Below are 23,527 nucleotides of genomic sequence, written 5' to 3' on the forward strand. Positions count from 1 at the left end.
ATACCCGATTTTTGAAATTTTGATTACTAATATCTTTAATTGTCTATTAGTAAAAGTTATAAAAATTTAATATTTTAAAAATATTCATTAAAATAAATTGAACAAAATCTTATCTGTTAATATTTACATTTATATATTATTAAAAAATCTTATATATTAGTAAAAGTTATAAAAATTTAATATTTTAAAAATATTCATTAAAATAAATTGAACCAAAACCATTGGCGCGCAACCATTGTTTAGTTTCCTCTCTCTCTGTCTTCTCTCTCTCTCTCACAAAACCAATAAACCTTTCATTCTTTCTCCTTCTCAATTCTCATCACCCCCCACAGTTTTCCCTTCAAAACAACAAACAATAAATCAAAATGCCAAACACATTTCACATCATACCAAAACCTCTCAATGGCCACCACCGTCATCCACCACCAAAAACACACATCCTCCAACACCAAAACAATCATCATCTTCCTCTTCCTTTCAACGTTAATCGGCATCGCTTTCGTCGCCTACAACATCTTCCATTCTTCATTCTCTTCTGCTCCCATATCAATCACTACTAATCTCCTCGTCGTCGATAACCCTAATTCTACCACCACTCATCAAGAAAATGTTGAAAATAATAATGTGAAGGAGAAGATTAATTCTGAGAGGGTTCTTTCAGCTACGTTTGCGGATTTACCTGCTCCTCAATTCAATTGGGAACAAATGCCAACTGCTCCTGTGCCTCGTTTGGATGGTTATTCTATTCAGATTCATAATTTGTTTTATGTCTTTTGTGGTTACGCCAATCTTAATCATGTTAGTAATTTCTTATTTCAATTTCTATACTATACTTTAGGAATCCAATGTTCAATTAACGTTCTTTATATATGTGCTCATTTTATATTTTTCTTATTAAATATCTGGGTTAAATATGTTTTTAGTCCTATAAAATAACCGGCTTTCAAGTTTAGTCTAAAAAATTTATTCATTTTTAGTCTTATTTGCATTTTATAGGGATTAGGGACTATTTTGAGGAATAAAAGTATCCAAATTTATATAGGCTTATGTACTAATATAAACACTTGTTAGAGTGTTTAGGAGAGCTTATTCATAATTTGTTTAAGTTAATTTCGATAAGCTCTCTAGGATATCGTATGAAAACAACTTATAGCTTATATGCAAATCGTTTGACCATGTTTTCTTTTTGGACAATGGGAATAGCTTATAAATAAGCACTCACATCATATGCCTTATTCCGAAAAAAAGAAGTCCTTTCATTATTATTCATCGTTAATAAAGCTAATAAATGGATTTTCTTTTTTAATTTTTTTTTTCTTCTTTGCCCCATAAAGATATTGAATAGAATGAACTATTTTTCTTTCCATTGAAATATCTTATAATTGTTTTACTTAAACTATTGTTAAGGGTGGATTGATGTGGTGGTTTATTGTACTTTTTGATTGGTTAAGGTGTTTTCATCACCTTGTCTTTCTTTGTTTGATCCGACAATCTCTTATACTTCTTGTATAAGAGATTTGTCTATTGATTAAATTTAGCCGATTAAAAAAAATAAAAACTTAAGCTGTTTATCCACACAAATTCTAAATAAGAATATAAGTATTGACATTTGATTTTCACACAAACTGAGAGTCTCACATTAGATAATGATATGATCTGATTAGTGATTATTAGTGTTGGACATTTCAGTTTTGGAGAGTTGAATTAGTATCAGAGCCATTCTTAGATCATCATGCTCTAGATGTCCCAACATTCTTACTTACAAACCCAATTTCAGAATGGGATTTCCATACTAGATTTTTGATAAAAATATTTTAGTTAAGACATAATCATATTTTATACTAATTAATCTGTGGTATTCTGTATATTAACTTTGAAGATTAGTAGTTATGGAAGGAATAAGTAATATATGTCATCAGTAAGATGATTCATTTACAAATTTCAATTTAAATTTGTGAAGATTTAATAGACCTATTATTTGTGGACAGCCTTGATGATTTGTTTATTGGTTTCTTACATTGCAGGTGCACTCTCATGTTGATGTGTATGATTTCAAGAGCAATAAGTGGATAGAGAAGTTTGATACACCAAAAGAAATGGCAAATTCACATTTGGGAATTGCAACTGATGGGAGGTACATATATATAATCTCCGGACAGAAAGGTACACAATGCAGAGGACCTACCGCCAGTGCGTTTGTGTTAGACACCAAAACAAAGAAATGGAGTGATTTGCCTCCATTGCCATTCCCCAGGTAGGCGTGTTTGTTTATTTTGCATATTGTTAATATTTTAGATAACATTATCATAAACAACAGAATGGGACCTATGTTTTGTTAGTACTGTGTCATGTGACTGGAGCATCATATTGAAAATGTGTTTGGTATCCGACAAGTATCGGTGTCCAACACCGACACGATATGGACATATGTGATTACATTCAATTATTTTATTTTCTCAAATTATAGTCCGTGTCGACATGTAGGTGTCAGTTTCATGACTAGTATTCGTGTTTGTGTCAATCATTTATGTTCAAACTAAAATGCATCACTTTTCAACATTTTGGGACAATTGTGATCACATCCCATGAGATATGCATAAATGAACACAAATAGAAGGAGTTTGTGGCATCTAAACAGTTCTAACTTAGTGTTGAATGTAATTTCTTCAACAAACAAGGGTGATGAGTATTTTCATTTAAAAAATCAAAAGGGTCAGTGCTAGTTAAGCATGTCTAAGAGGAGATGATTGTATTTTCTCCAAACATTTTCACTGTAAATTGGGTGTTACTATGCTTTTTTCTATCCCCTCTACTTCCTCCTATTCTTTTCTAAACCTTAGGTAATGATTTTAATATTAATTATTTTTAATTTTATTGCTATTTCTTTGATCTGTCATCTATCCATAAATAATATTTTTTTAGTAGTTAATTAGGTGCAGTGAAGACAGTGGTGTTATTGGTAAAAAGATATTAAGAAGGGAATGGAGGAAGTAAAATTGAAATGCAGTTAAAATGCTCTATTCACTACAATATGATTGATCCTGTTTTATTTACCAGTAGCTGAACTTAGACAAGCTGGCATGTTTAATTGCCAAATGAACAATTTTTAACATTGAAATTTTCAGGTATGCTCCTGCAACTCAATTGTTGAGGGGAAGGCTCCATGTCATGGGTGGTAGCAAGGAGAATCGTCATACACCTGGGTTAGATCATTGGAGTCTGGCAGTGAAGGATGGGAAAGCTTTGGAGAAACAATGGCGAACCGAAATTCCTATTCCACGTGGTGGACCGCATCGGTGAGCACATTACCCAGATTCTTGCAGTTAGACCTTTTGTACCTGGTCAACGGGTAACCTTAATGTTCTCATTTACTTATTTAATTTACAACAAGACATCAGAGTGTTGTTTGGTTAATGTAGTTGACTCTATATAATGGGAAAACTGGTGAAGATTTTCATTTGATGTTTTGGCTATAAACTTATAAGTTATACCATGGTATCTCTCGCTAAGGATATTCCTAAAACAGGAAGAGTAATGCTAGCAACTGTTAGGAGAGGGGATACCAGAAACGGAATAAACTCTACTTTGAGGTGCAAAAACCTCCTAAGAAAATATTAAGAGAACGAAAGTGACTTATTTCTTCATTCATTATGTTGTACATACAGTACCATTCCCATATAAGGTACAAAGTGAGTGCACCAATAGTAATCTAGGCCCAATTACATACAACCAAATCCTACTACATTATAACTAAATCACTCAGCATATACTCAACAAATAATAGAAAGTGTGACTCATTATACTCTTCATACACGTGACATTAATCTACATATTTTATTTGGTAGCATGAGTATATCATCCAAGGATTCTTGGATAGGGTTCTAGGATCATAACATCATCACTCACTCTTTCATTGAGTGGAATTCATGTGGGTCCCGCCACTTTATGTGGGGACCATTTTTCGAAATGGTGGACCCACATGAATTCTACTCAATAAGAGAGTGAGTGTTGCTAGCACTACTCAAACAGTAAACCGGTGTTAGTACAAACCTAAGAAGCTTTTGAAGGATTACTTGAAAAGTGGTTCAATATTCATTGTCTTCGAAAGAAAATTAGTTGGCTTTCATCTAACCATACCTTATTTGGTGCAGGGCTTGCATTGTGGTCAATGATCGTCTTTATGTTATCGGTGGACAAGAGGGTGATTTCATGCCCAAACCAGGTTCACCTATATTCAAGTGTTCACGCAGACTTGAGGTTTCATCTTTTTTTTTTTGTTATCAACTGCATAAATTAGTACTCTGTTGCATATTATATTATAATTAAGATAGTTGAATTCAAAGATATGGCATGGAAAAATTGAATTTGATAGTATGTTTTAACTTTTGTCATAGAGTAATGCTATTCATCGCGAGATATTGTATCACGAACTGGTCACGTAATAGATTTAGCCAATAAAATAAGCCGCTGGCCTGAAAACACGGGTGAATTGGATGTAGTTTGTGATAGATGTTAATTAGTAATTAACTTACATTTTGTTGGCCAGGAAAATATGGGGTAAATGGATGTGTACTTTATGAGAGAATAATGTTCAGTAACCGTTTCGTGAAACTTTCGTGAGACTTTGTTTCGCGACAAGTAGCAATTCTCTATATGTCATATATATACCTAATATATTGAGAGTCAGAGACACACACATTAACTATGTAGCACCAGCAGTTCAGATTGAAGGCGTGTCCAATGTTCGACACGTATCAGCGACATGACACTTTCAGTTTCTGAAATAATTACTGGCGTCTATGTGTTTGTATCAATGCTCATAGGCTCACATGCATTGGATTTTTAATATTACATTTTTCTTGTGAAGCTTTGTTTTGTAGTGCCTTGTGGCCTTAAACTTTCTTACATTACAGGTAGTCTATGGAGATGTTTATATGCTGGATGAAGAAATGAAATGGAAAGTTTTGCCACCTATGCCAAAACCAAATTCCCATATAGAGTGTGCATGGGTAATTGTCAACAATTCAATTATTATAACTGGAGGTACAACAGAAAAGCACCCTCTGACGAAAAGGATGATGCTGGTTGGAGAAGTCTTCCAATTTAATTTAGACTCTATGGTACTCTTTTGCTCTTTACAAATTGGTTATGAATTTCTTTTCATACATTAATACCTCTTTGCTTATTAATAACTGTTCTAATTTTTAAATCTTTATAATAGAAATTGATCATTTATTGAATGCAGCAACAAATTTATTCTTTAATTGATATGAGTTAAATATGTTTTTGGAAGTTTGGTCTTCACTTATTCCATGTATTCAATTTTATAAATGTGAAATAAGTTAGACCACAAATTTAGTGGGGGGAACGAAGGGCTTTTGTAGAGACATAAACACTTGTAGAGTTCTGAATGAACTTCATAAAACCATTTTCTGATAATTAGGCCATTCTATAATAGCTGATAATTAGTCCATTTGCTGTTGTAGTTTATTATGACATTCTTTTGTTTCATACTAGCTGATAAATTGAAATAAACCATCAATTTGGTCCTTAAACTATCAGTTTCTCTTCAATTTGGTCTCTGAACTATTAGTATATTTTTTTATAGTTCAAGGACCAAATTGAAGAGAGGGTGATAGAGTTTAGGGACAACATTGATGGTGTACTCTATAAAAATGGTTTACTCTATTAGGAATTGTGGGTTTGTTCATGGCTAAAAATGATCATGGCTGGTACTTTTGTTATTGATTGCAGAAATGGTCAGTGATTGGAAAGCTTCCTTATAGAATTAAAACAACATTAGCTGGATATTGGGATGGATGGCTATACTTTACATCCGGGCAGAGGGACAGAGGACCAGATAATCCACAACCTAGAAAGGTCGTTGGGGAAACGTGGAGAACAAAATTAAGTTTGCCATAAACAGTTTGGGATCAGCAAGGTGCGTCATATCAAATTTTCTCCAAATTTTTTTGGGTCGCCATTCAAATTATTTGTTTTCTTTTCTATTGTTCAGTACCTTGGTTGGGCAACTGTGTACAGAGTATAGATATAATTTAATATACATTTGAATTTGGAAACAATATTACTATGATGAGTGCATTACTATGTATATATCTTATTAACAAATATGCTCACTAATACTCCACTTTCATTAAACATTGTATGGTAACCTTTGATCCCAATATAAATGTCCTTTCATTGCTCCATGAACAATTTTTACTGAAAGGTCAAATATTAATGGTACATGACTTAGTCGACAGACACATTGTTTAACTATAAACCATTTTTCGGGTCTACAGAGGTAATTTTGTTGGTGATATTGACCAGATTTTGGGAACTTCTACTGCTCTTCATGCTGAATTTACTGTAGCTATGCTTTTTGCTGAAATTGATTATGATAGAGGTTGGTTTAACATATGATTGGAATGTGATTTCGTGATCACTGTTAAGGCCTTTGATAACTTTTTATCGGTGTCTTGGTAACTTCAGAACAGATGAGTAATTATGGTTCTTATCAAGAGTTTTTGTTTTAGAGTTTCACACATTTTTAGAGAAGGAAACAACTGCCCTGCATTCATGCGATGACTTTTTCTGTAACACGAGCGATCTTCCTTTCTTTAGATTGTTACCTTGGGTCTTGGCCTAGGAGGTATTAGACAACATTCGGTTTGAATCTTGGTCATAAATGCTCTGAAAGTTGAATATGAATTATTAGACATAATTTAAGTTTTCATTCATTTTGTAACATTGCAAGCATTAATTCAGCCCATGCATTGTTGTGCCTCAATAGGAAGAGGAAGGAAACACTAATTTTAAAACCTCTAGATACAATGTAGAAAGTTATTGAACTTTACTTTTATATTTTGCATTAAATATTAACAAGTATGAAGCATGAATAGTTCATGATGAAGCATGAGCAACCACTATCACTGGGTTTTGCTGGCTATTATTGACATCCTCTTCTGCATTTCTTGTTTCTATGCAACTGCATACTCTTCTCATGATCCGAGAGAAGTATTTGGTTGTCCATTTCCATATTCTCCACAATCGAATTAATGTTAATACTATGTGGTATGTCAAGGTCTCTAAGTTCTTCTTCACCAACAAACAAATTGTGTGATATGACAAAGCAAGAATAGCAAAAGAAGAACAAATGGAAAATAAACCAAGGAAAGGTGGTATGTCAATTGATGAATTATCTTTCTCCTTTTTCTTTGAAGAACAATTGGCTATGCCTTCATTCTTTAGCTTATTCAACATATCTTTTTCTAGCTCTTTTATTTGCCCACTCTCTATCATATTCAGCAATGCCTCTGATATATCAATAGCCAAACTAGAACCTTTTGGATATGCCTAAACACCAAAATGTAACACAATAGTGGATCAGTTTTATAATCAGTATGAAACATGTATATACAAAATCAGAGACAGGGAGGGGAGAGGAGAGGAGAGAAACCCACAAAGCCAAAGCCACCAAGCCGGAAAATGTTCCCTGCGTTGATTAGTCCTTTACACGAGTACTTTGCTAGAAAGACTCTAGCATGCGGTCCGACAAAGAAGGCGGCTTCTATATCCTTGTTCTCAAAGGCAGCAGGGTAATCACTGATGGAATTTATTTTCCTAATGTTCTCAGGCTTGAACTTTAGTACTTCTGTCAAGTAATTCACAATGAATGAATTTCCATTACACCCAACTGGTGAGTTTCTTTCTTTAAGGGTTTGTATATCTAACACAGATGGCTTTGCTTGTGATATAGTTATGGATGTCAAACTTGCTGTGAAACTATTTGTCACAATGAAAATAGCAAATAACCACGGTGCCAGCACAATTCGAGCTAACGGTCTTCTTATTGGTTCTCCTGCGCGCATATTCAAAATGTATCAAGAATTAGGATTATTATGCATGCTTTTCGAAGTTGGTTTAACAAACATGCTGAAATTTAATGTTAGAGGACTTACTATGTGCATAAAATAGTACAGTGACTAAAAACCATAGCATGGAACCAATCCCCCTTAGATCTGGATTATCTTCCCTTTCAGCCAACCAAATAACAAAGCCTACAAAAATATGAATAGCTGCTATCAAAAGCCACATCTCTTTAGTAAAGGCATCCAAAAACTTCCATGTTTTTGATTTTGCTGGTTGTTCAGTAACCACCATGTGGAGGTCAGATTCAATATAAGGTTGTGAGAAGTCAACTAAATTATATCTATATGCCATTATCCCTGTATCACCAACCGCACCATCCAATGCCTACATCAGAAACAAAAGTACTTAACATTTGTATCAAGCATAAGCACCTATGAAACACGCACACAGACACAACACGAAAACTGACACGTTGACATAATTTTATGTAACTATATGTGTCGGTGTCGGAATCGACGTGTGTCCGACACCTTCCGACACCGAAACATGTCAAATCTGATAAGTGTCCGTATTTCATAGATAAGCACAAAAGGAAGACAACTTAACTTGTAAGTAAATTGTTACCATACTTTATTGTGGACCTGATGAACCATTTCATCATATGAGCCATTGAAAGGAACAAAATTGTAGTGTAAATCATAAGGTAAAAGTTTGACAGCTTCTTCAAAGACAGTAATAGAGAAACCAGTGATTGAAGATCCGTTCATACTCTTGTCATGTGTTACATTCACAAACTGAGTAAAGGCACCATTGGAAGGTACTCCTATTTTCAATAATCTTTCCTCATTACTGTGAGTCCATCCCTTTGGAACTGATTGCATGTCTCCAGGCCAATAAACTGTGCTGAAAACTCCATTAGAATCATGATCATTGTTTGTGTTTTTCTTCTCCATTAATTGATTGCTAAATATGTTCTTGGAAAAACCAAGTGTTGGAGTCCAAAATGCCATTTCTCTATAACTTTTCCCTATCACATTTATTATGTTAAAGGATTGTGATTGCATCAATGGTCTATTCTTTGAGAAAGTGTTTCTACTTAGTCTGTCAAATTTATTTGACAAAACCTTTGCTGAGAATTGTTCAAGGCTAAACTTTCCTTGTGACGATGACTTATTTGCAGCCTCAAAAATAGCCCAAGTTGCATCATATGCTTGAAGTGCAAAGATACTTGGGTTAATGTTATCTTCTTTAGGGTATTCTAGTGCAAACCTTCTTCGAAATTTGAATTTGAACTCTCTAAAAGCTTCATTCATTTCCATAAAGTATGTTTTAAATCCTACAACACCTTGCATGTTGAATATAACAGAAGAGTTAACTGAATCAAGAAGACCAGCAACCATATTTGGGATAATCCACACAGATCCTTTTTCCATCAAACCTATTTGATTTGCTTTCTCAAAAAGCATGTTAGCCAGCTCCAAAGAAGAATGAACAATCAAAAAGACCCTATTACTCTTCCTTTTCAGCTTATTAAGCTCATTTTCAATTGTAGTGTTTGGATCTAAAAGAGTGGATAAGGAAGGAAAAGCTAAATGGTTATCAATTTCAGAACCAACTAGTTTAAGAGAATAAGAGAGACTAAGTAGTATCCTTCCTTGATCAGAGGAAAAATCATTATTAAGTTCATATATTACTGTTACCTTTTTCCATTTGAGATATCCTACAATTGCTACAATGCATTGCATGTTAAGGTTAATATCATCCCCTACTTGGATGAAATGTTTCAATCTTGAAGATAATAATTCTGGTCTGCCTGTAAAAGAAGTTAGAGACATGATAGGAATGTTCTTTATGGTGTCGCTGAATTCACTTGCTAGAGCTGCTTCATTGTGTGTAATAGTTCCTGTGATGGCCAACACTTGGTTGCTCAATGAGAGGTCCATAACTATATTCATAAAAAGCATAATGGTATTAGGTGAATGTGAACACTATATCTTACCATTCTAAATATAATCATGATTAATTCATGAACCTTAAGAATGGAGAATATTTGTATTTTATAATATGTTTGGCACCAAAATGAAGAAGTATTGATACCATACACATATAAGATATCCATACTCCTATGGTACACTCAGATATGTATCCTAGAAATATTTTACTGAATACGTGTGAGATAGATCACAGATATGGCGCAATAGTGCATGTATGTTTTTAGTGGATGGGATTCTTTTTAAAAAATGTAACAAATTTTTTTTTAGGAGGATGAAAATAAACACCGAGGTTAGATCGTAATACATACGCTCTAGTATGAGCGACTCTATTGATTTGTCACCGAATACAAGCTATGTTGTAATTAGTATTAGAAGTTATGAGAGTACCTACGAGTGGATAATATAATATGGTTTATAGTTCATTCTCATACATATAATTATTAGACACCGCATTCACAAAACTTTTGAAAATGACTCGCTCAAAAATTGTAAGACACGACTATCACTAAAGCGTGTTGCAGGGTTGTGGCTTCACATTTGATTGCTTTAGCAACATATTGAAATACCATTGTATGAGCTTGAACAAAATAATCAAAGCTGTCACGGAAACAAATATTTAGATCAGACTTTCCTTCAGTTGAGAAAATAGTACCGCCAATATTACATTTTAATCAAATTTTTGTTGGCTTTTCCCAAGGATTCACTTGGAAAGGTGCATGAGTTTGTCGCTGACTCTTTCCCATATCCCGCGTTAACCTTTTACACTCTTTTCTCTCAATTTAGAAAACCTTCCAATCTCTTCCGTGTAGGAATAAAAACCCTTTAATCCATCTCTGTGAGTATAATTCAATTAGTAGGAATATTATATTTTATATGCAGGATCAGAGTTCCAACTCCGAATCTCCCACTTATTCACCTCAACAGGTGAAATTTTAGCTAATAAGTTACCTAACAAAAAAAAAAAACCCTTTAATCCTTCTTGATTAAACTCACTAAAAGAAAACATCAAAATACCCATGGAACCATATCCATCTGTAAATTTTTGTTACCTACAACTTGTCCCTCCTTAAAGTTTTAAAAAACATTAGGGTTAAATAGTTTTTTTTTTTTTACTTAGGGTTAAATAGTTTTTGGTTCATATCTAAAATTTCATTTTTCTTTTTCAAAAAAAAATAAAAAAATATTTCATTTTTAGTCTCTATTTAAAATAGAGTCGGTAATCAGTCCTAAAAAAAAATAGTGGTAATTTTTTTCAAAATATTCTATAAAAAAAGAGACCGATTTATGCAGAAGTAATGATATTTAAGTTTGACCAAAATAAATAAATATTTCAGTTAATTTATCTAATATTAGAGGGGGATCAAAACTAAACACTAAGTTATAAAATATCATGTGAATTAGATACAAAAATAAAAAAAATTGTGTAACTAAGTATCAATTGGGCAAAATAACACATACAAGACAAAAAGTTGGGACTTTACCACCAGCAATTACTTGAGCAGAATTTCCATGTGAATCTTTTATCTGCAAATCCAGCTTGGGAGAACTTAATTGGTTGTTGAACTCTTGCACTGCAATTTCCATTGCTATTTTCTGTTGTTTTCCCATTAATGAATCCAAATCAAGCACAACACCTATGCTCATAATGGACCTTTGAGGCACCAAGCAGTGGCTTCTTTGCATCCTTGACCATGCTAACAAATGTAAGACAATATTGAAGCATACAATTTTGAGTTGCAATGAAGAATTCCTTCCCATTCCTGAAATGTTCATCAACCAAGAGTGTCATAAGATTGAGTCATTGACTTTGAGCATGAGTATTAATAAACCCCATCTTTTTGACTTTTCTACCATCCCTTTGAACTCCTTCTCCAATAATACGTGAACTTACAACTTGTATCCTATTAATTCAACTTGTATCCTATAAAAAAAAAATGAACATCTTAACCAATCGTTAGTTGATCTAACGGTGATTGATGCTGACCATTTGGTAGGGAGAACCATTGTTCGATCTCCCACAACTGCGATTGGGAGAGGGCAAGAACCACTTGATTCCAGAACTGACCCCCGAACCAGATTAGACGGTCTACTGGTCTAGTGGACCAGATACTAATAATGAAAATAAAGTAATAAAATGAACATCTTCATTCGAATTAGAGTCCGGAACATCACAATTATGTGCGTGATTTTTAGGTGATATTTATCATTTTATCTTAAAAAAAGTAGGAAAAATAATTATATTTAGTATGTCTATGGTGTAATAGGAAGATTTATGTCCTCCGTAACCTTTACTTTTTATTTTAACCTATCTAGAGTGCTGTAGATCATTCACCATTTGATCCTCATTTTTCTTAAAATAATAGAGAACTTTTTTTAGCGTCCGTTGTGTTTTCTTGCGCACCTTAAAATTACCAAAATATCCCTTTTATTAAATAAGTAGTGAATTCAATTCGCTGCTTTTTTTTTCTTGGAAAGATTCAATTCACTACTTGAGTAAAAGACATGTAAAATTTTGAAAATTTCATATTATGGGATTTTTTTTTGTCAAATTTTTACAACGGACGCGGACGTGTAAAATCTTGAAAGTTTTATATTATGGGGTGTTTTTTCTTTGTAATTTCTTATTTTTATAACGTATGCTACTTAAATGAAAAAGTAAAATAGAAAAAGCTAAATTGCATTTCTGACCTCTTAAATTTCACAAACTTGCAATTTTGACCCCCTAATTTTCAAAATAGCACTTATAGCCCCTTATCTTTACTCTATTTTGCAAAAGGTAAATTTTGACCAAGTCAATGCTGACGTAGTAAGTCACTTAAGTGACTCAGTTGCCACGTCATCTTATTTTACCACCCAATAATATAAAAAAAATAAAAATAAATAAATAAAAAGGAATTGTAGGAGCTTCATCTTCTTCTTCCTCTCAGCTTCGATTTTATTTAATTTTGGTACATGGATCAACACATAAGGAGGTGGAGTATACATGCTCTGTTTCAATGTCTGTACAAGACCTTAATTAGATACATCTAGGCTATGTTGTTTAGAAAGAAATTGTGTGATTTTGAGCATGTTTTATAAGTTTGGACTGCAGAGGTAAAAAATAGTTTCACTAATGAAATTGGTCCTGAATGGACTACTAATAATAAGCTTAATTACGGATAAAACATAGGGGTTATAAGTGCTATTTTAAAAATTAGGAGGCCAAAATTGCAAATTTGTGAAACTTAAGATGCTAAAATTGCAATTTAGTCAATAGAAAACTAGAAGGGCGCACGTGAAGTACAGAGCGCCAAAAGAAGCTCCCAAAATAATAATATAATAGATGGATAGATGCTATTCAAGACTGGTCCAACATGTATCAAGCCTAAAAAAAGAAAAGAAATTGTGAGGCCTTAAAAAAACACAAGGCTAATAAAAATAAATTAAAAATATTAAATTATACAAATGTTGAGAATTGAATCTTGATTATGGAAAATTTGAGGCCTCCTTTCTAATAAATTGAGCTAGAAAAAAATATGTATATTTTATCATATCGTAAGTTTATAACTAAGTTGAATTTTATAAGATAAAATTTCTCTTATATTTCATCTATTTCTTTTTAAGTGTCGTTTAACTGAAGTTAGCGTTCCTAACAAAATGCAACCGAAAATGATCCCCGTAGCTTAGAAAACGATTTCATTTTTAGTCATACAACGGAAAATGCTATGCATATTTCAGAATAATCCCTGCGGCTTAGAAAACGATTTTGTTTTTAATCTTTCTTAAAGGGAACTTTCCAAGCTACTTCCATAATTGATTTCTTCTTTCTTTCTTTCTTAAAATTAAAATATATTCTTACAATATGTGTCCTAAGTCTTGTATATATGATGAAATATGTCTTTTTCAATTTGAGACTTTTTTTGGATACACCGTCTCACCTCCATCATTACTTAACTTGGTATATTATCTGAGATTTTATTATTTAAAGAAGGGAGAGTAGCATGGAAATTTCCCTATTAAGACCAACTCAAACCAAAATCGTTATTTAAGCCGCAGTGATTGCTGTATTTGGAAATAAGTAGGGCATTAGTCATGCATATTTCCGTTGACTAATTTGTTTGTAGTATGACTAATTCAATCTGAGTAACAATTGGTAAAGTGTTGGGCCTTTTAAACACGTGGTTATGAGTTCGATTTCTGACTCTGCATACCAAAAAAATTCAATTGAGTGGAGAGTCATCTTATATATCCCAATATTCCCCGATAAAAATTAGTCTTCGCTAATGAAGGTAAAAACTTGGTATAAATATTTTATTAGCAAAAAAATAATAATCAGAGTAACTGGTCCAACCGTTCATGTAGATAATACTACCTGTAAATATTATTGGGTTAGCTTCTTTAGGAAGAATATGATTGCAACTTTTTTTACAAAAATATTAAGAAGACTTTGAAAAAATTATCTATTATATATTATTTTCTCCTAGTTAATTGGCTACAAAAAGAATATTCACCTATTATAAGATGAGGAGTTGAAAGAAATCATAGGAATGTAAAAAAGTCAATGACTCATCAATTTTATGACACTCTCTAAGGTTGTTGGAAATTTTTAGAATGGGAAGGAATTTTTTATTGCAACTCAATATTTGTTTCATTGTTATGCACTTGTTAGCATGTTCAAGAGTGCAAAGAGGGCACTGCTTAGTGCCACAAAGGTCCATTATAAGCATTGGTGCTGTGCTTGATTTGGTTTCATTAATGGGAAAACATCAGAAAATAGCAATGGAAATTGCAGTTGAAGAGTTTAACAACCATTTGAGTTCTTCTAAACTGGATTTGCAGGTAAAAGATTCACATGGAAATTCTGCTCAAGTAATTGCAAGTGGTAATGCTCCTTCCAACTCTATCTTTTTTCTTTGAATTGATTTTTGCTTTTTGTCTCTATAAAATTATTGATTTTTTTAATCTTTGATGGACTTCATATTAAATAATATGTTCTTAGTTTATTTTAATAAGTTAATTCAATTATTTTATAGTTTATTATGTTACTTGAAGAAAATAAAAAATTAATTAAAAATTATAGTTTATTATGTTTATAATAGTTAGTTCAACTACTATTATAAATTATTGCTATAAATTCATTTACTATCCCATTTGTAACAATAAGGTCTTTGAGTTTTTCAGGTAACAGTTAGGTGTTTAAGTTTATAACTTGTTGCATCGTTGTCCTTCCAGTTATCTTACGTTTACAAAAATGTTGACGTGACTGTTAATTTTGATGTAAACCATAATGAATTTGAGGCTCAATCTTATGTGAACCATGAGATCTAGACAGTTGAGGCCTATTTGGGTGGGAGGACAACGGGAAGAAGGCTAACATGGTGCAATAAGTTAGAAACTTAAAGGATCGATTCGTTAGCTAAAAAACTTGAAGAATTTATTTGTTAGGCTAAATTTGACAATTGGTTCCTTAACTTATTTATTACTTTCATATTAACCCTTTAACTAATTACCGTTACAAATTGGTCAATTAACTTGTTTATTAGTTTCATATTGGTCTCTTAACTAATTAACGTTATAAATTGGTCCCTTAACTTCAATTTTATTTGTCATATTGGTCCTTTTCTGTAACGTTAAGGACCAATATGAAACTAACGAAAATTGAACATTGAAGTTTTAGGAGAATTTAGGTTTAATGATGAAGGTGATGAAAGTGTGGTGACCTTTTCTAGGTTGGTGATGAAGATGATGAATAAGTTGAAAATTTTTCTGGAATTTCTGGGTTTGTGATGAATGTTTCTGGGTTGGTGATGAATGTCAACAATAATTAATTAAGGGACCAAAATAAAATCAACAAATAAATTAAAGGAGCAAAAGTCTAATTTAGCCAAGACTCTATCTAACGGGCAAAGACCAAACATGTCGATAATTGATACTCTAGCCTAAGACATAGAAAATTTTAAAAAATATTTATATTTACCTCCCTTAAAAGACCTTAGTAGACTTTAATATGAAACTTCACAAATTTAAAACCTGTCTTTTTACCATTAAATCAAACCCTTAGGGTGCGTTTGATCTGCTAAAAAATAAGAGACTGGACAGGACAACTCCTGCTGTACTGTGTTTGATTTTAAAACTGTTACTGGTACTGGACAAACTGGGGGCCAGAGACAGAACAAAACTTGGAATTCTTGTCCCCCACAGAACCACGAGACAACTTTTTGTCCTCAGCACAAGTTGTCTAAAATACCAAAATAACCTTTTGTCCACTAAACATCGTACAACACAAATTTTGTTCAATACCTTAAACGTTTGTCTTGTGCTGTTCTGTCTTGTACTGTCCTGTACTGTTCTGTCCAGTATTTATATTTTGCAGATCAAACGGACCCTTAGAATTTGCACTAAATGTGTTTTAAGTTTCCTATTTTATTTTCATTCTTTTATTTTTAACTTGATTTTTACTTCATGGATTGAGTTGGAGAGTAATTTTTATCATCTCCTCTCAACCAAATATCTCCCCCTCCCCTCATTTAACATATTGAAATACAAATATTCTCCATTTTTAAGGTGCATGAATCATGATTATGTTTAAACATTCTAATTCCAGTATATGCTGTTTGTAAATATAGTTATGGATTTCTCAAAGATCAACCAAGTGCAAGCCATCATAGGAACTATTACACACAATGAAGCAACACTAGCAAGTGAATTAAGTGACCCCATAAACAACATTCCTATCATGTCTCTAACTTCTTTTGCAAGTAAACCACAATTATCATCTCCTAAATTACCACATTTCATCCAAGTAGGAGATGATATTAACCTTAACATGCAATGTATTGCATCAATTGTAGGAAAATTCAAATGGAAAAAAGTGACAGTAATATATGAGCTTAACAATAATGACTTTTCTTCTGATCCAGGAATACTACTTAGCCTCTCTTATTCTCTTAAACTTATTGGTTCTGAGATTGATAATCACTTAGCTTTTCCTTCACTTTCATCTCTTTCAAATCCAAAATCTACAATTGAAAATGAGCTTAATAAGCTGAAAAAAGAGACTAATAGAGTCTTCTTGATTGTTCATTCTTCTTTAGAGCTAGCCAACATGCTTTTTGAGAAAGCAAAACAAATAGGTTTGATGGAAAAAGGTTCTGTTTGGATTATACCAAATGAAGTTTCTGGTCTTCTTGATTCAGTTAACTCTTCTGTTATATTCAACATGCAAGGTGTTATTGGATTTAAAACACATTTCATGGAAATGAATGAGGGTTTAAGAAAATTTAAATTCAAATTCCAAAGAAAATTTGCATTAGATTATCCTCAAGAAGATAACATAATCCCAAGTATCTTTGCATTTCAAGCATATGATGCAACTAAGGCTATTTTTGAAGCTGCAAATAAGTCATCATCACATGGAAAATTCATTCTTGACAAAGAATTCTCAAAGAAGGGACAATTGCTGCATTCACCAATTTTCAACATAATTAATGTGATAGGGAAAAGTTATAGAGAAATGGCATTTTGGTCACCAAAACTAGGTTTTTCGAAGAACATTGTTAGCGATAATTATGATGATGATGATGATGATTCTGATGGAATTTTCGACACGGTTTATTGGCCAGGAGACATGAAATCCATTCCTAAGGGTCATAATAAAGAGGAAAGGAATTTGACAATAGCTATACCTTCCAAAGGTGCTTTTTCACAGTTTGTGAATGTGGAATATGATCATAGCAAAAATGTAACTTCCATTAATGGTTTTTCAATCAAAGTCTTTGAAGCAGCTGTTAGACGTTTACCTTATGTTTTGAATTACAATTTTTCTCCCTTTAGTGGCTCATATGATGAAATGGTTGATCAAGTCTACAATAAGGTATATGGTCCAAACTATTAACTAGTTTATAGGACTTGCTTTTGAGTCCCTCTATTTTTCTTCATTCACACTTTTGATTCTTTTAGTTCTAAATCCACAATTTTAAATTTTTGTCTCTCAATATTTAAAAGGCTAAATTGCACTTTTGGCCCCCTAACTTTCATAAATTTGCGATTTTGGCCCCCCAACTTTCATAATAGCATTTTTGCCCCCCTAACTTTAGCCCCTTTTGCAAAAGGTCGGCTCCCCACTGATTTTGACCAAGTCAACGTACGAGTAGACAGTGACTCACGTGTCACATCAGAAAGCAACATACACGTGGACAATAACTCACATAACATGTTTCTTCCGCTTAATATAAAAAACTAAATTTTTGTTTATGATGCAGACATTGGATGCTGCTGTTGGTGATACATCAATAGTGGCATATAGATATCATTTAGTGGACTTCTCACAACCTTATGTTGAATCTGGCCTTCATATGGTGGTTACTGAACAACCAGCAAAATCAAAAACTTGGAAGTTTTTGGATGCCTTTACTAAAGAGATGTGGCTGATGATGATAGTTATGCATGTTTTTGTGGGATTTGTTATTTGGATGATTGAAAGAGAAGTAAATGAATATTTAAGGGGATTTGGGTCCATGCTATGGTTTTTAGTCACCGTACTATTTTATGCACATAGTAAGTCCTCTAATACTATGTTTAAGTATATTCATTCGATAAATTTCATACTCCCTCAGTTTTAAAATGAGTGTCACTTTGGTAAAAAAAATGTCATATTTTCACAACATCGTTGCATTTCTTAACCTGCAAAAACCTTAAATGACATTTATTTTGAAACGGAGGGAGTAGCTAGTAAATATTAGGCTAAATTGCATTTTTTGCCCCATACCTTTTACAAACTTGCGATTTTGACCCATTAACTTTCATAATAACTCTTTTGACCCATAACTTTAGTCCCTTTTGCAAAAGGTTGACCCCGCTGATTTAGACCAAGTCAACGCACACGTACTCACATGACATGCTGACGTGGCATGTGAGTCAATGTCCGCGTGTGCATTGACTTGGTCTAAATCAGTGGGCGACAACCTTTTACAAAAGGGTCTAAATTTAGGAGACCAAAAATGCTATTATGAAAATTAAAGGGCTAAAATCGTAAGTTTATGAAAATTAGGTGGCCAAAAATGCAATTTAGAAAGAAAAAAAAATAATAACAACACTAACATTGTGCTATAATATTGTCATGCTTATAGTATATTTCATAAAATGACACTCTTCTTTTTGAAAAGCATATTCCTAATTCTTGATACATATTGAATATGCAGGAGAACCAATAAGAAGACCCTTAGCTAAAATTGTGCTGACACCATGGTTATTTGCTATTTTCATTGTGACAAATAGTTTCATAGCAAGTTTAACATCCATAACTATTTCACAAGTAAAGCCATCTGTGTTAGATATCCAGACCCTTAAAGAAAGAAATCATACAATTGCTTGTGATGGGAATTCCTTCATTGTCAAGTATTTGACTGATGTACTAAAATTCAAGCCAGAAAACATTCGGAAAATAAATTCCATGAGTGACTACCCTGCTGCCTTTGAGAACAAGGAAATAGAAGCCGCCTTCTTTGTCGCGCCTCATGCTAAAGTCTTTCTAGCAAAGTACTCATGTAAGGGCTTCATCAAAGCGAAGAACACTTTCAGGCTCGGTGGCTTCGGTTTTGTGGGTTTCTCTACTCTCATTGTCCCTGAATTTTTGACATGTTTGGTAGAAGTGAAATTGGGGTAATTAGATTAAAATTTTAGACCTAATAAATGTTTAAATAAACTAAATCTAGTATTTCAAGAATCGTTAGTTTGCAACCGCGATCGAGACTGCATTAAATTTAGTTGTATTTAACCATAATTTTCTACAGTATAACGAACTAAGACTATCGCTGCAATTTAAGACCTTAACTATGAATTCTTTAATCTTTTCTTAATTTGTATGAAACTGATCCACCTTTTGTTTGTCGAAACCACAGGTATTTCCAAAGGGTTCGAGTCTTGCTGCAGATATATCGGAGGCATTGTTGAATATGATAGAGAGTGGAGAAACAGAACAGCTAGAAAAAGATATGTTGAATGAGATAGAGAATGAAAGCAAATTTAACTGTTCTTCTTCAGAGAGTAAGGGAAAAAACAACACATCGATAGGCCTTTCGCCTTTTGTTGGTCTGTTTTTGATCTGTTCTACTTTTGCTAGTCTTGCTTTGTCATATCACGTGATTTGTTTGTTGGTGAAGAATGTAGACACTTTGACAAGCTACCTAGTATCGACACTAACACAGTTATGGAGAATATGGAGATGGACAACCAACTTTTTTGCTCGGTGCTGTTTGAAAATCCGATCGATAATTATCAGAAGTTGCACAGAAACAATGGCAGAAGAGAATGTAACAAATAGCCAGCAAATGCCAGTTGTGATTGAGCTTGTTGATAGTGTATTGGCTGCTCATGCTTCATGAACTATTATTCATGTTTCATGGTGCTGTAAAAATTAGTCTATTATACTGCCAAAAATTTGGATAATTACTTTTACTTAGAATTAGACAGATTTGGTTGATGTTATATAATGATGTACAAAGATAGAGAAGTTTTTGTAAACAGATAAATAACATCCATCATATATACTAGTCACATACATGACACTAACACATCGACTCCCGGTTAGAATTGAACATAATCAGTGCCAGCAGTGTTGGTGGATTTCCCAGATACCATAACTTTTGCAAATTCAAATTCACAACAAATCATAGAACAGTGCTTTCTCTGATGCAACTAAAATTCAACAAAACACACACCAATCAAAACAATGAAAATAAAAGGTTGTTTCTTAACCGGACATTCATCACCCCATTAAAAAAAGTGTCACAGATTTAGAATATCATCACAAAAAAATGATCGATTTAGCTTGTTTGTGTTGGTTGCTTGTGCATCAAGCTCATGTTGGCGCATAAAAAATAAAACACTTGGATAAATTAGATAAATTAACAACCATAAATAACCGAAGTTCACAACATAACAACAGCAATGACTGTGAGAGTTTTAGACAAAGCCTTTTCTTAATAAAAAAACAAAATTCAAGCAAAAATTGTCTTGCAATAACTATCATACGGATAAATAAGAAAATCAGACACCTAAAGTTTTCACTTCTTATCTTCCTTCTCTGCCTCGGCGGCCCTCTTCAGTCTGGCACCCAAATGGCGCTTGTTTGTTCGTTCAAGGCGAAGCTTATAATAAGCTTTGAATGCCTTCATTTCATCTGTAATCTTAACTAACTCTACAGATGGTTTCTCCCTCACAATGGGCAAGTATGGACCTTGAACCTGTGTGGCATTTGCAAGTTCCTCAGGAGTAGAATCACCAGCCTGCAAATATAAAAGGGCCATAAGAATAATATACAACTTTTTCTTTCAAACAGTTATCAGCAATGATGACATTGAAATTAAGAAAAGACCATATAATAAAAGAATATAACCACAATTTTCATTACCTTGACCTTGCGTGCACGTCTTGGGAATACGACCAACTTGGCCTTGTATGTCTTCAGCCTCTGCACGTTGGCTTGTAGACCTTCTAAAGATCGGTTCTTACGGCGATGATCAACAGCAATGCCAATAGTTGGAGCAAGCTTCTTGGGAATACCAGCAGCCTACAGTTTAACATATAAGAAGTGAGAAATATACTATCAAAAAGGTCAAGTAAGAGAAGAAACATCGAAGTTATAATTCTTAGTTATATTCTATAATAGATGCACTCAAACTTCCAAGGTCTTTTTATCATCTTCATCATGCTAAAAATTAGACAGAATTGGAGATGAAACAAATAACTAGTGAGCTCAGTACAGTATAGGCAAATAAATCATGGATAACACAAGGTTCACCTATTAATTTCAACGCTCAAGCAAAATAAGAATTAAATGCTCTACAAATGGGTCAGATCTAGGCCTTGATTGCAAGGGTTGCCACAATGTCATACAAGTTATGGCCAAATCAGACTGTAAAAACAAACCCACTACTAAATTGGCTAGCCTACTATGGGCAAAAGCACTCCAAACGGACATGTTGGTTCACTTGACATATGTTTTGTACTGGAATTAAGAGAGGATTTTGCAAATGCATTCCATTATTGATATAGATCCCAATCGCAGAAAATACCACATCATTGATTCATTCTATAGGCAGTTAAACTTTAAGAAAAAACAAAACTAATACCAGTTTATTTGTAGTGATACTGGAAATAAGATCAAGTAAATGCCTAAATACGGTGCACATCATGTTTTACCAACACGTGTAGATTATCCATGAAAAAATGACTTTTACAAAACAAAATAATCACATTTAGAAATTTTCATGTTTGTATATTTTAAAAATATTAGAATCCAATAATATGCTAAAAATTGGTTCAAATGAGAAGCTTTTTAGAGCATCTTCCAGGAAAAAATCATTTTTGATAACAAACACAAAACAAGTTCAAATATTTATCCTATCCTGTAATACAAAACAAAATCACCAAATTATTAAGTATCAAAATCACTTTTTTTATAATCCATAACAAACGACCATCAGGTAGTGATTCAATTAAATAACTTCAAATAATTGCACCCTTAACAAAGAGGACTTAGAGCCATATTTTACCTTCAACTCCTCAAGAGAAAACCCTTTACCAGCCCTAAGCTTCATGTTGTATTTCTGGGTTTGTCCATGAACAATTGGCCTAAGAGGTCCAGCTGTAGGCCTGGGGAAAATCTTAACAGCCTTCTTCTGACGAGCTAACGAATGCACCATCCCAAACATGTCACATAAAAAAATCAACCATCAATACTAATCCAAACAAACATTTTCATTTTTAAAACATAACACTTAATGAAACAAAATAGAGTAACCATCTATGAAGCATAGACGCATACACAAACATTGGACACAACACTGACATGTGACACCGATAATAATTTTCAAAAAACTACATAGTTCAAAGCAATCATAACCACGTCAGACATGCCTAATCTAAGGAGTGTCCGTGCTTCATAGGTAACCAACCAACCAACCATCAATAACAATCCAAGCTACAAACATTTTTAGCTACAATACCTTAAACTTAATGAAACAAAATACCAATAATTACTTGACAAAAATCCTTTATGTAACAAAGAAAATTACCTAAGCGTCTTCTTGTCTTCCTTGCAGGTTGGTTAAACCATGTCTTGACATAGTTTTGCCAATGCTTACGGAAGTGTGCATTAGGGATAACATTGTTATGCTTCACCATTGTTTACCTTACCTTCAAATATCAACAAAAAACACTAAATCAGATAATCACAACATAGCATAAACCATGAATACAATACACATCTAGATAAATAATCGAAAATCTTACTTAAAATTAACAAACAACGAAAATTGAATATGTAGTTATTGGAAAATTAACAGTGAAAATAGTGAACAGAGTTAAGATCTGGAATGAGAATAGAGTGATGAATTGTGATTGAAACGTTGGAGAAGATGGAGAGAGAACAGAAGAAGAGGTACCTTAGGCTTGTTCGGCGAGAGCAGGAAGAAGAGAAGAGAGTGGCATAAAATGGAGGCTAAATTAGGGTTTATTGCATAAATCGATTCATAGAATATTGGGCTATAGATTGGGCCTAGAGTTTCTCCTCTTTTTGGGTCGGTCCAGAAAACTAAAAAACTTACTATAGCTTCTCTTCCCACCCCACATTTGTTTCCCTTCGGATTTCCTTTTTTTCACTACAATAAAAAATTCGGAAC

At 33.2% G+C, this 23,527-nt stretch overlaps 4 protein-coding genes across 7 annotated transcripts; 2 read left to right on the plus strand and 2 right to left on the minus strand.

Moving 5' to 3' along the window:
• Window positions 1-210: 210 nt before the first annotated feature.
• On the plus strand, window positions 211-7,194 carry LOC123891341 (kelch repeat-containing protein At3g27220-like). Of its 2 annotated transcripts, XM_045941191.1 has the most exons (7): window positions 281-798; window positions 2,025-2,254; window positions 3,126-3,296; window positions 4,152-4,257; window positions 4,914-5,120; window positions 5,755-5,941; window positions 7,085-7,194. In XM_045941191.1, exons 1-6 carry the CDS (start codon window positions 403-405, stop codon window positions 5,920-5,922), a joined length of 1,278 nt encoding a protein of 425 aa, XP_045797147.1. In that variant the 5' UTR covers window positions 281-402; the 3' UTR covers window positions 5,923-5,941; window positions 7,085-7,194. The 2 variants fall into 2 exon arrangements, with proteins under 2 accessions (XP_045797146.1, XP_045797147.1); XM_045941190.1 differs by lacking the exon at window positions 7,085-7,194 and having other exon boundaries at window positions 211-798; window positions 5,755-6,129.
• Window positions 6,334-11,715, minus strand: LOC123891340 (glutamate receptor 3.2-like). The gene is made up of 5 exons (XM_045941189.1): window positions 11,348-11,715; window positions 8,502-9,817; window positions 7,962-8,256; window positions 7,464-7,861; window positions 6,334-7,356 (listed from the first exon to the last, which is right to left on the minus strand). The coding sequence occupies exons 1-5, from the start codon at window positions 11,637-11,639 to the stop codon at window positions 6,904-6,906; spliced, it is 2,754 nt and encodes a 917-aa protein (XP_045797145.1). The 5' UTR covers window positions 11,640-11,715; the 3' UTR covers window positions 6,334-6,903.
• Window positions 11,716-13,921: 2,206 nt separating this feature from the next.
• LOC123891342 (glutamate receptor 2.9-like) lies at window positions 13,922-20,608 on the plus strand. 3 transcript variants are annotated; one of them, XM_045941193.1, is made up of 5 exons: window positions 13,922-14,727; window positions 16,472-17,718; window positions 18,107-18,401; window positions 19,046-19,505; window positions 19,745-20,608. In XM_045941193.1, exons 1-5 carry the CDS (start codon window positions 14,457-14,459, stop codon window positions 19,794-19,796), a joined length of 2,325 nt encoding a protein of 774 aa, XP_045797149.1. In that variant the 5' UTR covers window positions 13,922-14,456; the 3' UTR covers window positions 19,797-20,608. The 3 variants fall into 3 exon arrangements, with proteins under 3 accessions (XP_045797149.1, XP_045797150.1, XP_045797148.1); XM_045941194.1 differs by having other exon boundaries at window positions 14,237-14,727; window positions 19,046-19,390; window positions 19,745-20,412; XM_045941192.1 differs by having other exon boundaries at window positions 14,314-14,727; window positions 19,046-19,443; window positions 19,745-20,388.
• Window positions 20,609-20,740: 132 nt separating this feature from the next.
• LOC123891344 (60S ribosomal protein L13-1) lies at window positions 20,741-23,389 on the minus strand. Its single transcript, XM_045941195.1, has 5 exons — window positions 23,291-23,389; window positions 22,922-23,042; window positions 22,400-22,533; window positions 21,256-21,414; window positions 20,741-21,130 (listed from the first exon to the last, which is right to left on the minus strand). The coding sequence occupies exons 2-5, from the start codon at window positions 23,028-23,030 to the stop codon at window positions 20,909-20,911; spliced, it is 624 nt and encodes a 207-aa protein (XP_045797151.1). The 5' UTR covers window positions 23,031-23,042; window positions 23,291-23,389; the 3' UTR covers window positions 20,741-20,908.
• Window positions 23,390-23,527: the final 138 nt, after the last annotated feature.

This window comes from Trifolium pratense, linkage group LG6 (assembly GCF_020283565.1).
Source record: "Trifolium pratense cultivar HEN17-A07 linkage group LG6, ARS_RC_1.1, whole genome shotgun sequence".
Taxonomy (NCBI): domain Eukaryota; kingdom Viridiplantae; phylum Streptophyta; class Magnoliopsida; order Fabales; family Fabaceae; genus Trifolium; species Trifolium pratense.